Below are 15801 nucleotides of genomic sequence, written 5' to 3'. Positions count from 1 at the left end.
TCTACAATGTTATTATTTCTTAGCAGGGCTACTTACAGTTGTTACAAGATATCACATTATTTTTAAATAAAATTACATTTATTATTTTTTACACATTATTTTTACATACAATTACCCATTTATACAGTTGGGTTTTTACTGGAGCAATCTATGTAAAAGTACCTTTGCTCAAGGGTACAGCAGCAATGTCACCCAACTGGGATTGAACCCACAACCCTCCGGTCAAGAGTCCAGAGCCCTAACCACTACTCCACACTGCTGCCCTTCATGTTCAAAAAGATTCAAACAACTTAATATAAAAGCAAAAATACTGTCCATACCAGACATTATCAGGCATTAAGGACTGTTTGAGTCATTAATATCTAGCACTGTGCTCTGTGTTGGGATAATCTTCCCCATTTCTAACATATTTTTAGTTATTGTAGAAAATAAATCCAAAAAGGTATCACTACAGAAACAACTTACCCCATCTTAGACATGTCTTCATAACATGTTCTGTAAAAAAAATAATAATAATAATAATAATAATAATAATAAAATACAACTTGTGACAAACCAGCATATTACAATACATTATTTCTGAAGTGTCATTTTGTAACTAAGAATATGGGGCTTACTTGTGAAGAAGGTGGCCACATGGTAAAACTTGGGCACCTATTCGTGATGTGTGAATATCCTGGGGAAAAAAAAAAAAAAAAAGTCTCATTTACATATACAAATGATGTATTTACAATAAACACCAGAAAAATACTGGAAATGGTTACTCAATTCATGTAAACTTCACCCCTTTCCCAGTGCAGTTAGTTATCCAATGTCCCTCCATTCTGACTTGTATCTAGCATTGATTCGTTCTGAATACTTTAAACCCACCCCAGCTACTGAGTGGCAGCAATTTCCTACATTTCTATTGGAGACCCCGCACAGGGAGGATTGTACACGCTTGCGAGATTTAAAATTAGATTACAATTAGAAACGGAGGATAATGCATTTAGAAATTAAATTTAATATAACACTTGAAGGTATTCAAAATCAATGCAGGGGGCAGAGGTTTCTCTGCCGACTAATGAAGGTGCTTTCAAACCTTGCTAAGAGAAATTAGTTCAGTGCCCTAAACTTACCCCCTAGTAGACATTAGCCCACTTTCACAAAACCAAGACATAAATTGGGGTCTTCATTGATTCATAGAGCTGTGACAGGAAGCAATGATGCCACCTTCTCACATTTCACATGCTCCACAATTAAATAAATTGAAAAGCATAGATAAAACACAATATTGACCCAAAATAAGTGGACATTTTTTTACTGGCCCTTTTGTAATTGAATAAAGCATCGAAAGGTTTTGATTAAAACGGAATTACAAAACCATATATTAAAAGGAGAAGATGACATTAACCCTTTCAAAGCTGAGCCTAAATATTTCGGACCTTGGAATATTTACCGAATATTTCGGGCCCCGCTCCTTCACAGTTCTGCCTGGTTTGTTTTTCAATTGCATCATTTAAAATGGCGCTGAAATGTGATCTGTGTGTACTGACAGGCTTAGTCACGTGGAATGAAGGAAAGGCTAGATGAACTTTGAACCTGCATAAGTTTGTAGTTATGAGGGGAAAAAAAAATACTGTAAAGAAGGGAAAACAGAAAGAGGATTGGAGCAAAAGTTAATAAATGGAATTCGGCAAACGATCTCGCAAGGTAGATGCGCAGGCTGCAATCCAGTTAGTTTTGGAGGATGAAAGTGATTGTGATTACTCCAGTGGGGGCGAGGATCTTGATTTAGAGGATGAAGAGCTTTTGGATCCAGTTTTCGCAGTAGACACTGACAGGGTTCCCACTCTTTTCAAGAAATAATTTTCCAGGACGTTTCCAGGACATTTTACGATAAATAATAGGGAGACATTACTCACTGAGTGGCGAAACACGCAATTACTATCAATGATATCCTCAGTAGGTACCTCATTTGTAAAAACATTGTCATGTCACACCTCTGCACTCTCCACTGGCCTCCGGTGGCAGGGTGTATCAGATTCAAGACCCTGGTGCTTGCCTACAGGGCAACTAAGGGAACATCTCCAGGCTATGGACTGTCCCTACACACACCAGCACCAAATTGGTGCTAATCAATCTCTAAACCTATCAATGAACCCATTTTCAAACAGCAATATTGACCCTCCCTTTTCTTTGCTACTTTAATATCTAAAGATTTACTAATAGGCTTGTGTACTTCATGTTTTTACACTTCAATATTGATCATCGTGTTTCTTTATTAGGCTACTTCAATATCTTCCACCCAGACTTTATTAGGTTAGTATTCTTCACTTCATGTCTTGAAGAGTTGCAGGGTGTGCAGGCTCTCTATATAGCCCACCATTAACACACCTGATCAATTAATCAGCAAGACGACCTTTCACCGAGACAAAATCTTGCACACACTGCACCTTTCCAGAACAAGGAGTGGAGAATAGTAGAAACTTGAAAAGCACATCCAATGTCATAACTTGAACTGAAATGAAACAACCAACATAAGTACTTTAGGACAGATATGGAATACTTTATTCACTTTCAGTCACTCAATATAACATACTTACACAGCTATTTCTCTGTCAAAAACAAAAACAAAACACCTTTTAGTCTCTTTACTTCAATTGTTTCACTTTCTCTTTTAACTGTGCAAGACTCTGGTCCAGAGCTGTCACCTCTGGCTTCTTCTCTGTGACACTCTTCCGGTAGGCGTTTGACACTGAGAGTAGTGTGAAATCTTGCTTATTTTCTGCCTTTTCTGCCTCTCTCTGCATTATTTCAATGCTGTTGATAATCTCTGCCTCTTCGCTGTCTGGTGTGCTATGTCAGACATTAGCTCCTTTCTTTTCCTGTCATACTCTGTTGCAACTTATTTCATCTTCTCATTCTCTAGGTACTGTACATATCTCATCCTTGCCGCCTTGGCATGTTGAACAAGGGCCTTTGGAATGGCATCTTCCATGGGACGTCCAGTCAAAGAATCCTGGACCAAGCGGTGTGAAATAAGAGTCCTTTCCTTTAGGTTCTCAACCAGCATGTCTTTGTTAACAGAGTATCCCCTTTCAACTGCTGCTTGCCCATGTAAGAGAGTGAAAAGGCACTTCAGAAAATCCCAGAGATTCTCATACTCTGTTCTGCCACTTACAAATCTCCCAAGGAATTCATCAACCCTGCAGGAATCACCTTTGTGGACAAAATCCAGAAATTCAGCCTTGTTGTGCTGAATCATCTGTGAGGAAGTGTTTGTACTCTGAGAGGAGCTGGTCACACTGTGGAGCGGTGCACCATTTTGCATTGAGAAGGAGTTGCAAGAGTTTTTCAAATTTGAATATTGAACTTTTCTCCTCGGTTACCATGGCCACTGGATCAAGGGAGCTCAGGAGTCTTACCGCAGGATACATCAGAGGGCTTCTCTCCAGCAGCTTTTTGCTGGTTGTCACGAGGAAGGTGATGCATTCCTTCTTGAACTCTTGTCCCCTCAGTGCATTTGCTTGAAGTTTCTGTGATGCTTTATCCAGAGCTTGTTTGGTGGTAAAGCCGATGTCAAGCTATTTGAGTGGTACATGCAGTGTTTTGTCCACACACACACACAGAGAGAGAGAGAGAGAAATACAGTAACACAAGCACAGTGCACAGGCACTGATAGGTGCATTCAGAGTTTTGAGTTTTTGATGAAACTTCACACATGTTGATACACGTTGTGAGCGTGCGCGCGCACACACATGCGTGACTGCAAGTCCGCTCTCATTCTCAATGCATTACCCGAAGTGAGCATGAATCCGTCAATGAGGAAGCACTCCACAACAGCTACTTTCATGTTGCATATTGTTTCCCAACAACAAGATTAGCTAGCTACCAGTAGCCTACGTTTCTGAGAAAAGATTACCACAGCATCAGGATCACACTCAAGCACCATCTCTCACCCCAACAACGAGTTGACTAGCTCGGTAGCTTGCTATCGTTACTAAATTTGATTCCAGTTAGATTACAACATACAACAAAGTAATTATTATTATTATTATTATTATTATTATTTATTTCTTAGCAGACGCCCTTATCCAGGGCGACTTACAATCGTAGGCAAAAACATTTCAAGCGTTACAATACAAGTAATACAATAAGAGCAAGAAGAATTGCAATTAAACATAACAACCAGTCTCGATGCATAATGTTAGCGACACAAATTGTCTTACTTCTTACCACATCGCAGTTTCTGTCCTCAACGAGTTGAACCGAGAGCGCGGTCAAGCAGTGCAGTTATTGATGCTTTCTACCTGCACTGAATTGACGTTCCCTGGACTCTGATGTTGCCGCCGGGCGCTAATACAAGCTACAGTATGCCCAAACACATTTTGAATTGATGCAACTGCTTATTTGTTTGAGTTACTATGGCATCTGTAATCTTATATGATTTTTCCAGGACACTCAAAGTTTTCCAGGACATTTTATTTTTTTTCTCATTTTCCATGTGTTTTCCAGGCCTGGAAGACTAGTCTTTAAATTTTCCAGGTTTTCCCGGTTTTCCAGGACGGGTGGGAACCCTGACTGAAGGTTAAGACGATCAATGATTTGATTTTGTATCTGTTCTTGTGTTTATCTTTTTGCTCACATATCCCTTACTAATATGCCATTACATATATTACATGAGTAATATATTTAGGACGCGTCACCGTGTTAGCCAGTTTCCTTGCAAGTTGGTTTATTTACTGTGTTGATATATAAATTACCTGTCAGATTGTTCGCTTACTGATAGTTATTTAGGTTGATGATTTACTTCATTCTAATAAGTCAGTCTTTTGTTTTTGTCAGCCACTATATCTGCACAGGTTTGTATTTTCATTTGTAATTTACCATCTGCAGGGTACATGTTTTAACCTTGTAATGCTTGTACAACAGACATTTTAGGTACAAGGTTGCTGTTTGTTATTTGAGTTATGTTTGAGCAAAATATTTTTATGGATACCTTTTGCAGCTTATTTGTAGTACGTTTGCGCTTTGTTCTACTAAGAAGCAAATAATGTTACCTTATAAAAGTTAATCATACATTTTCACAGTAATTTTGCTGTTTATCATCCTTCTCCCATGCTTATACTACACATTTACTGTGCTTTACTTTATCGAGGCTTTACTACACTTCTCTGATTTACCGTGCTTGACAGGGCAGACCATCAGGGAGGCAGGTGGCATTACATTTTGATTGACAGAGGTCACAGGTATACACTTCATGGTGAAGTAAATTTAAATGTTTGTCATTTTACTTTGTAATTTGTGTATATTCCAGCATGTTCTGAATTATGTAAATAGTTACTGAAAAAAAGAGTCTTCATATGGAGACAGAGTGCTACTGTATCTCTTGTGCTAAATCAATTACAAAAATTTCTTATTACAATTATTTAACACCAGTATTTGCGTTCAGTAAAATTGAGGAAATCTAACTCTGAGAGTGACCTTGCTTCATTTACACACAAAAAACAGTACTATACAGTACATAATCAAGTTGTGAAAAGCTCTGAATACACATACTACTTTTATTAAGTAGCTGGGCTATGTTAGTGGATACACTCTTAGGAGCATCAGAAATATTTATCAAAAGAACAAATGTCCACTTGAACAAATAAAATCTAAAAAGCTTTCTTCCATCCACATTGTAGCTACTTCTAAACATGCTACTGTAAATACTGTAGCACAGTGGTTCTCAATCTGTGGTCCGTGGAAAGGTTACATAATTACGGAAAGGAAGCGGCAGCATAGTTATAGATCCCATTGCAAACCCAAAATTTGAGACCTTAAAAACTCAGCGACAGCAGCAAGAAGAAAATGCATACATTGAGAATATCTCCAAGTTAAAAAAAGATCTAAACTCTGTCATATAGTTTTGGAGTGTTTAAAATCTATTCTTTACTTGGGAGTTTTCGTGTATTGCGCTCACATGCACTCAACACAGCAGCTTGTGAAGTAAGGTATAATACACGACAGGGGTCAATTAACACAGCCATAACGCACAAGCCCTGGAATGTGTTATCCCGCTTATAAAACGGACACAATTAAAAAAAATTAGTTTAATTTTTCAAAAAAACTAACAATTTTATTAGAGAAAAAATAGTCCCTCAAACAAGGTTCTATTTATTGTTAACATTAAACTGGAGGTTTTCAATGTTTCCATTTACTGTAATTAAAATAAATCAAGCCTCTGTGCTGGTCTCAATCGCTCCATAAACACAGCTGACATAACCCGCAATGTTAAATGCCAATCGTGTATTTTTGTTGATAATGAATAGATACAGAAAAGGAGACAAAGACAAAGTTCACTATACATGCGTTACTACCACTGACCTGGAGAAGCCAATACAAAAATACATTATTGGCATTCTAAATGCTTGGTCACTAAAAGGCTATCATTGCAGTTTATGTCAGCACTGTTTACAGAGTGACTGAGACCAGTATGGAGATAACATAACAAAACTGAGTACTCTTGACCAGCCGAACACGCACTGAAGCATAAAATTCTCGTAACAGACCGTTTACATTTTCAAGACAAACTGTTTTAAGTCGATTTCTTTATGTTTCATCAAATCAATAAAAACACCAGCTGCCCAAGCATTTTTGTTTTCTTCGACATCAAGTTGTTGACTTGTTAGATCTTTGTTTCTCTTTTTTTTGCTTCTTGTAATTCTAGCCACTTGTTTACTGTCGTGCCTCCGAAAAGATCAAATGTGACGAAAGGAATGTCACTCATTTTAAAAACTTTAAAAAGATCTTGCACAACAATGTGTATATTTATTGGGAGTTTAATATGCTGTGCATTGATATTAATTGAACTGTTCCGCCGTGCATTGTAACTCCACGGTAATCAGCGTGCAGCATCCAAACACTAAAGATTACAGATTATAACTTCACATAAATCAATTTCTACTGTAATTATCAATTTAAAAATGTCCTCTCTGTAAATTTGTGTTAATAAAAAATAAAACTAGAACCATTCTTTAAAACTCCAATTTTAAAATAACTTTGCTCACAGAAACGGGCCCACCCATCGAATTAAAACAAAGAAAAGGTAAGTCTATCTTAGCCCTTTGCGGTCCTATGTCGGATCAAAATCATCAAAAAGACGCAAAAAACAGGTCTCTAGTCGTTTTTTCTCCGGAAAAAGCCGAGAAAACCATTCAATGGCCGAGTGAGACCGATAGGAGCTGAGAGAAGCCAGAAAAAAGGGCCGTATCTCATGAATACCGATAGCCCGACACCACATAGATAACACGGACATACACAAACAAGATAGCTGCTTCCACATCCAGCGCTCAAAGAATATCACAGACATTTGCAGAGCTTTTTTTAGATGTTATAGTAATAAAATAACGACTTGGATCGCATTATTGAGGAGTTTGGTGATAAAACGAGTGATCAAGAGATGATTTATTGGTATGTACTATTATTAAGAGTTATTTGAAAAATATAGCGAACAAGGGGTGGGACGGGGCTGGAGATGCAGTGTCCTGTTGATATGCAGTGCCTTTTAAACCTGTTTTACTGTGAAAAAAAATACTATTAAACAGCGCGTCTAAAATAAACTGCACGTGTGAAAATAAATTGGACCTGACGCGCGCTGAATAAATGGACCGCTAAGGGTTAAAGTGAATTAACCCGTCAATATTATAGTGAATTTTTTTTTTATGTGCTTATTTTTCAGTCATCTATACTGTTTATTGTGTGGTCAGCCGAGGAAAAAAAAAAAATTTCAGGTGGTCTGCAAACAGAAAAGTTTAAGAACCACTGCTGTAGCATAATACTAACATGGACTTACCTCCATACAAACAGGGCAGTTTTGCCGGGACACATTTTCAACACACTGTAGGAAATTCAATATGAAAATTAAATATGGCTGTACATAATGTGTCATTCAAACACATGCAATAAACTGAATAACAAAAAAAAAAAATCTGTAAAAAGAAACACACATATTGTATAGACAATTAAACAGATTTTCTAACACTTCTAACATGTCCATTGATCAGCATGCGCATGGCCTGCTATGGTTTAGCAATTACATCCTCCTTCCTTGCTTCCATGATTGGAAATGACCAGACTGTTGGTTTTAGATAAAATATGTTCATTTCATATCAACAGATAACAATACAACCGGAATATTACAATATTGTTGAATCAATCATGTGAAATACCTTATGATTTCCTCGTAGATCACTGGCTAAGCACAAGTTACACTTTACACAGTGAAAGTACTTTTCTTTGGGGCCAATCCTAAGTGTGAAAAAAATACATGATTATACTGTAGATATAAATTAGTTAACAGAGGAAATACAGCACTCGTATACTTCTCATCAAAATATCAATGCCATCTAAACCTGGGGGACACAATCTTTCATAATTTAATCTTCAAATCTGTCTGGAAAAAAAGTAATATTCTTATGTAAAGGACCATAGTAGTATAAAGCAATATGACATATCACCATTACAATTCTGACACCTCTCTGGTGTTGACAGTGCCATGCCCCCTTTGTCTTAACCAATCAGGATTGAGTATCCTCCACAAGTTCCTGCCCCTTTTAACCAATTAGAATCGTGTATATGAACTTGTCACTCATGACATTTTGTAGTTTTGTATTTATTTTTTTACCAGGTGTTTCCCTGGATTCTGTTTGCAAAATTTCATAGCGTTAAAACCCTCAACGCTTTGAAAATGGAAAATTAAATAAAAGCATTGTCAACGTATATTATATTCTTTATTTTTGTAGTCCCAGTGTTATACACTATTGAACATTTTATTTGCACAAGTTCATATTGAGTTTAATATGCAATGCTCTAAGTTGATGTTAAGTTTGAAAGTTCTTTGATTGCAATAATGTGTTTAGTTTCACAAAAAACATTTTGTAATACTCTGGGTTTCTAATGTAATTCCTTTATATAAAAATAAAGGGAACTGGAACTGATGCTACAGATGAAATTAATAATACAATAAAACATATATAGAGTCCAACAGAGTATTTTCTCTGTGCATTACTGTGTCTGTTTATGTTTGGGTGTGTATTTTAAACATGTGTCTGCGAGGTTGTTAAATGACACTTCTATTACACAGTTGCGCCTTACAAACTTCCCAAACAATACTTATTTTTAGAAGACGTTCAAGAGTTGCAGATTAAGTTGTAACAGGGCCCCCCTGTGGTATGTAGTGTTCGGCGATACTCCATTTAGGGAGCCTTGATACGATACCATACACAGTATCATGAGATTTTATACTATCACGATACTTTGGATCTTATGTCCATTACATGTTAACCCTTTTGCTCCCGCGAACATTCGACCTGTTCGATGTCTGACTGACATAAAGTGACTTTCGGCTTGTGTATCAGAACAAATATCCACCGAAAGTATACATATTATACCTTTCTAAACAGCTGCGAATCTGAAGATTATGATGAAATACCTATGATTACCTGGTTTGAATGTAAAAAAACAAGCTTTAAAATGTACTAATTTCTCTTTAGAAATGTCTCCATAAGTGTAATTTAGTGATCTCCTACCTAAAAACTGTAAAAGTGTTAGTGGTAGCCAGGAAGTAGGATCAGAAAGAATTGTATAAATTGTTTTCATTTTACACCAACAATTGTTTGACGGGTACGTAATATTAAGAAGTTTGCCTTCAGATAGATCTGCATCAACATTTTCTTTAAAAAAAAAAGAAAATGTTTTCTTTCGGATCGGTAAGCATTCTTGGTTATGTAAAGCAATTTACTATGCTCTCCAGTAATGCTGTGCTTTAAAATCATGGTATATACAGTAATCAAAACACAAACCAAGATACTAAAATGCTACACCTCATAATAAGGTATTTCTATTGGCCTGGGGCTTTAGTGAAATGCATTTTGATTGGAGAGTCATCTGTGATGTTTATCCAAATTTACTTTTGGGTTTATAAACATTTTGGTGTTTTAGTACGATTTCTGGTAAAAAAAAAAACCAGAAAAAACAAAAAACTCACTCGTCTAGCTTTCTGTCGATTTAACTTTGCTTTCGTTTTGAAAGTATATAAAACCATTCCTTGATTGGTTGTTGGAGCCTTTGGAGATGTCAGTCATTTGGTAAGCAACAGCTTAAAATGGGTGACTAACATCCCCATTACATTTTTTTCAGTTGGGAGCTTCGGCGATCACAAGTACAAGCTGCAGTGGTACACTAAAGGAGGCTGTGTGGCCCAGTAGTTAAAGAAAACAGTTTGTAAACAGGAGGTCCCCAGTTCAAATCCCGGCTCATTCACTGACACTTTCCTATCAGCTCATTTTTCTTTGGACATTTTAAGTTTGTCGGTTATTCAGTAATATTCGTGCAGATCACAACGGTGGAGGAATGGAGATCCAACAGCAGAGCAAGGCGTCCACAGCAATAACACTGCTCTGTTGTAGTTTTCTTTTTTCTTTTTTCTTTTTTGTATCCTCCTTCCCCACAAATCCGCACATGGCCCATTATAGAACAAGGACTTTCTTAAAGGGATACACGCCTAATAAAGAACAAAACTCCATGGGCCAAAAAAAACCCCCAAAAAACGGTAAAATAAGCAGAAAATATATTTTGCGTAACTTTTCCTTAAATAGGAGGTGTTGCCTGGCCAGGCTTACTACTGCTAAAAATAAGACAGTAGGTGGAACACTTATTGTCCCACATTTATAAAACACTTGCTACAACAGTTAAGTTTGTGTGAACCACAACCGTGCCTGTAGCAATCCCATTGTGGCACTGGTACAGTAGTTTAATATTACACACACCTGCGCATACGTCGCACCGCTGTATTAGTCGCTTCCCCCTTTTAAGGGCCCCGCAAAAATGCCTAGAAAATCGACATACAGCAGCTTTTATGGTAGTTCACTAGTCTTTCCTTTTTTTCCTTCTTTTTACTCTTGAACTTCTAAAAATAAGATCATTTGGGAAGTTTGTATGGCACAACTGTGAAATGCAAGTGTCTTTAATAACCTTTCACAAAGACTCAGAACTTAAGCAGCTCACAGCAAAAGTCCTCACGATTACCTTACACATAGATGTTTAAAATACACACCCTACATAAACAGGACATAAGGAGACTGTGTGATCCAGTGGTTAAAGAAAAGGGCTTGTAACCAGGAGGTCCCCGGTTCAAATCCCACCTCAGCCACTGACTCATTGTGTGACCCTGAGCAAGTCACTTAACCTCCTTGTGCTCCGTCTTTCGGGTGAGACGTAATTGTAAGTGACGCTGCAGCTGATGCATAGTTCACACACCCTAGTCTCTGTAAGTCACCTTGGATAAAGGTGTCTGCTAAATAAAAATAAAGACATAGTGATGCAGAGAAAAGATTCTGTTATTCTTGACCCTTCCCTCTCCTTCTCTCATCACATCTCTGCTGCTCGTCTTGTATTCTCCCAACCTCTCTACTCTCTGCTTCGCACCCTCCACTGGCTACCTATCTCTGCTCGCATTGAATTCAAGACCCTTGTTATTGCCTACCGCTCTTTACCACACTGTCTCCTCCTATCTCCAGTCCCTCGTGTCTCCCTACATCCCCTCTTGCCTCTCTGCTCCTCCTTTACTGGCCGACTGGTCATGTCTTCCCTCCACTTTCCATCCTCCCATGCCCGCTCTTTCTCCTCCCTAGCCCCTCTGTGGTGGAACCAGCTACCAGAGAACTTCAGGACTGCTCTGTCTATTCCTGCCTTCCCGTCGCCTCCTCAAGACCAGGAGGCTTGGTGGTCCAGTGGTTAAAGAAAGGGGCTGATTACCAGGAGGTTCCAGGTTCAATTCCAGCTCAGCCACTGACTCACTGTGTGACCCTGAGCAAGTCACTTAACCTCCTTGTGCTCCGTCTTTCGGATGAGACGTAAAAACGAGGTCCTATTGTGATGCATAGTTTAGCATCTGCTAAATGTCTAAATAATATATTTCTCTTGATTTACCCCTCCTACTATGCACTGGATCCTCAGCTAATGCACTATCCTTGCACTATTAACATGCTATTGTATTGTTACATGTATTGTATAACTTATTGTAATCCTAACTTGTTGCATCTTAGTTCATATTGTATTATTTGCACTTATTGTAAACTATACTGTATTTAAATATGAATCTTGCATTGTAACCCTGTACTGCCCTGTAACACCTCTAAGTCACAAAGAAGAAGAAGAAGAAGATTTCCATCTAAGCAAAAAACATCTAAGTAAAAAACAGCCTTACCATCCAGTTTGTTGGTACTGTAAGTAGCTAAATAATCTGTAATTCTGGCCTTTATACTTGGATAACTTCAGGTTAAGTCAATTTTAGCAACGTAGTTGGACAAACAACTTAAATTAAAATCCTGTCTTTTTTCAGTTTGTAAAGTTATATTTTAAAGTTTTAAAGCTTCATAGTTTCATACATACCTACAAATTCCACACTGTTCACAGTGATACTGCTGTTGGTCTTTGTCAAAAAGGTGACATATATCACAATAATATTCACCAAACTTTATTCCGCAGCATTCACAAATCTGCTGTGCCTTGGGGGGGGGGGGGGGGGGGGGGGACAGGACGATTAAAAAAAAAATGAATTGACAGTATTTAAATAAAAAACATTAACATTAACAGCACGCTCAGCATTTACATATAGACAACGTGTTCAAGATTTTAAAAGCTTTCAAGACATCACAACAAAGACTGGACTGGACCTGTACTGACTTTTTCAGAATAAAAGACTCTCATCATTTGAGCCACCCATTTACACTTAGAACACATCAATGTGATCTGGCAACAAATTCAATCAGCTAGAAAGGAGAGCAAGGAGCTCCATGTGATATTCGTGGATTTGGCTAATGCATATGGTTCAGTGCAACATTCTTTGGGCAGCATTTCATTTTTTTAGTGTACCGATAACAATAACAAATTTAGTGAAAGCCTACTTTTGAGATTTGCAGTTTTGTTTTTCAACTTCACAATTCAGCACTACATGGCAATGCCAAAAAGTTTGAATAATGGTAAGAAGCACCATTTTTCCACTGGCTTTTACTATGGGAATGGAAGTAATTATTAGGACATCAAATGGGTAGTGGGAGGAGAGCGTTTGGCTTCTGGAATGCAACTACCACCAATTCAAGCATACATGGATGGCATGACAACCATGACTACAACAGCAGCCTGCAATAATCAGTTATTGGGCAAATTATTATTATTATTATTATTATTATTATTATTATTATTTATTTCTTAGCAGACGCCCTTATCCAGGGCGACTTACAATTTTTACAAGATATCACATTATTTCACATTATACAGGTATCACATTATTTTTTTACATACAATTACCCATTTATACAGTTGGGTTTTTAATGGAGCAATCTAGGTAAAGTACCTTGCTCAAGGGTACAGCAGCAGTGTCCCCCATCGGGGATTGAACCCACGACCCTCCGGTCAAGAGTTCAGAGCCCTAACCACTACTCCACACTGCTGCCCTGCTTAACCAATAACAATGAATGGGCACGAATGCAATTCAAGCCCACTAAATCAAGGCGCATCTCTATAAGTAAAGGTAAAGTAGTAGATAAAAGGTTCTACATTAATGGTGAGGCAACACCAACAGTGTCTGAGAAGTCAGTGAAAAGTCGTGGGAGATGGTACGACGGGGATCTAAAGGACACAGTTTGTGTGGTAGAAGTTAGACAACAAGCAGCGGATGGGTTGAAGAGCATAGGCAGCAGCGCTTTAACTGGGCAACTGAAACACTGGTGCTGTGGCCACTAACTGTGTACGAGGTTTCTTTGACAACAATTGAGAAGCTAGAAGCTTTAATCAGTTGATATGTCAGGAAATGGTTGGGAGTTCCACGTTGCTTCAGCAGAGTGGGACTTTATGGTAAAGGAATACTGCAGCTACCAGTCTCTGCTCTAACCAAGGAGTTTAAGTGCACCAAGGTCTGACTGGAAATGACATTAGTAGATTCACGCGACAAATGTGTAAGGGAGGCAGCACCTGTGTTGAAAACTGGAAGAACGTGGGTGGCAAAGAAAGCTGTGGAAAATGTAAAGGCTGCCCTTCAAATCGGTGATAATCTTGGTCTCAGTTCAGCTCTTCCTACATTGCACAATGCAACGCCAGCTCAACAGAGGAAACTGGTAGTCAACGAGGTGCAAAAGCAGGAGGAGAGGATGATGTGTGTAAAGGCCGTTTCCCAGGCCAAGCAGGGAGAATGAATGAGATGGGGCAGTGTGGAACAACACAAGATTGGCTGGCAAGACCTATGGACAATAGAACAGCAGGATCAGCTTCCTCATCAGATAAACATATGATGTTCTCCCATCACTACAGAACCTAAACCTCTAGGTGGGTGAGGATCCCTCATTTCCTTTGTGTTCACCACCTGCAACATTAAGGCACATTTTGACAGGATGTAAGGTGGGTCTTAGCCAAGGACGGTTTACTTGGTGCCATGACCAGGTGCTGCGATGTTTGGCCTTAGCATTGGAAGACAAGCGTAACATGACCAATAAATTGCTACCAGTTCCATCAAAGCATTATACACAAAACACAACATTCCCCCGTCCAGGAGAGCAACCACCAAGAAAAGGTGTTAAAACCAAGCCTCGCCCAGGACAACTGGAAGCTGCTGGAGACTGGAAAATGCTGGCAGATGTTGGTCATCGGCTTATTTTTCCACCTGAGATTGCCACCACAAACCTTCGACCAGACATTGTCTTGTGGTCTGGATCAGCACGCCATGTTCACCTGGTAGAGTTAACAGTGCCATGGGAGGACGCTGTGGATGAGGCGTATGAGAGGAAGGAACTTCGGCATGCTCAACTAGCTGCTGAAGCAGAACAGTGAGGATGGAGAGTCCGGGTTTACCCAGTGGAGGTAGGTTGTCGAGGACTTGTGGCACACTCTACAACCCGGTTTCTCAGAGACGTCGGATTCAGTGGCCAAGAGTTGCGTCGCACAGTGAAGAACTTATCTGAAGCAGCAGACAGGAGCAGCAACTGGCTGTGGTTGAGAAGGAAAGATTCTGGCTGGGGATCTCAAGCACAATAGAAAGAAAGCAACGCTGATGTATGGGTAAGTAAGGTGGGCTCAGTTGAGTGGGAGACAGAGGGGGGTGATTCTGGGACGCCAAAATCACCGTCGAGCCCTCTTGAGGTGTCGTGGGCTAGTCGACAAAACACAGAGGATGGAAGGTGCCCACTTGAAGACCCCAGAGATGTACCCTACTTAGCTCAAGCTAGACGGTTGTCATGCTGATGCGCTGGGGAGACCGCACTGTGGTTGATCCCCGGAGCCAGTATCACAGCCGTTGTGTGTGCTGATGCACCGGGGAGGCGAAATAAGCTGATCCCTGGAGCCAGCATTACACTTCAGCCATCAACACCAGGCAGAAGGATATCTACATCATCATATGGAAGGAAACGCAAATGGATGGAGATGCAGATGGATCACAATAGTTTACTGTAAAGCTACGTAAAGCTTTGTTGGTGCTTATCTTGGTGAGAGCCGAGTTCAAATCAGCATGAGGTTTTAACATCTACTCTCATGTAATGGAAATCATCATGGTGATATTGAATCAAAGATTTTTCTAACAATTCTCTGTGTTGTGTCAATCTAATAGAACCTCTCCTATCTCCTAAAGACAAAGTACATGAACTGTATTGCATTGGCAGAAGGATACATTCAGTAAAACATATTAATCTTATTGCTTTTTGTTTTCTTTTTATAAAATAAACATAGAGCCATTTTATAAGTGCAATAACCCACTCCAGGGTGTGCGGCAAGAAACTGTCTTAA

The 15801-nt window shown here is 39.0% G+C and overlaps 1 protein-coding gene across 1 annotated transcript in view; it reads right to left on the bottom strand.

Moving 5' to 3' along the window:
- The window catches only part of LOC117421426 (RING finger and CHY zinc finger domain-containing protein 1-like), a 33175-nt gene that overhangs the window by 15333 nt on the left and 2041 nt on the right, over positions 1-15801 (bottom strand). Inside the window, exons 3-7 of the mRNA XM_034035846.3 lie at positions 12418-12533; positions 8196-8274; positions 7820-7864; positions 618-676; positions 466-495 (exon numbers count right to left, since the gene is read on the bottom strand). Coding sequence (XP_033891737.1) covers positions 466-495; positions 618-676; positions 7820-7864; positions 8196-8274; positions 12418-12533 — 329 coding nt within the window. The remainder of the gene's footprint in view (positions 1-465; positions 496-617; positions 677-7819; positions 7865-8195; positions 8275-12417; positions 12534-15801) is intronic.

The sequence above is a fragment of the Acipenser ruthenus genome, chromosome 1 (assembly GCF_902713425.1).
Source record: "Acipenser ruthenus chromosome 1, fAciRut3.2 maternal haplotype, whole genome shotgun sequence".
NCBI classification, from domain to species: domain Eukaryota; kingdom Metazoa; phylum Chordata; class Actinopteri; order Acipenseriformes; family Acipenseridae; genus Acipenser; species Acipenser ruthenus.
Note: the sequence above shows the minus strand (reverse complement) of the source record. Positions and strands in the feature narration are given on the sequence as shown.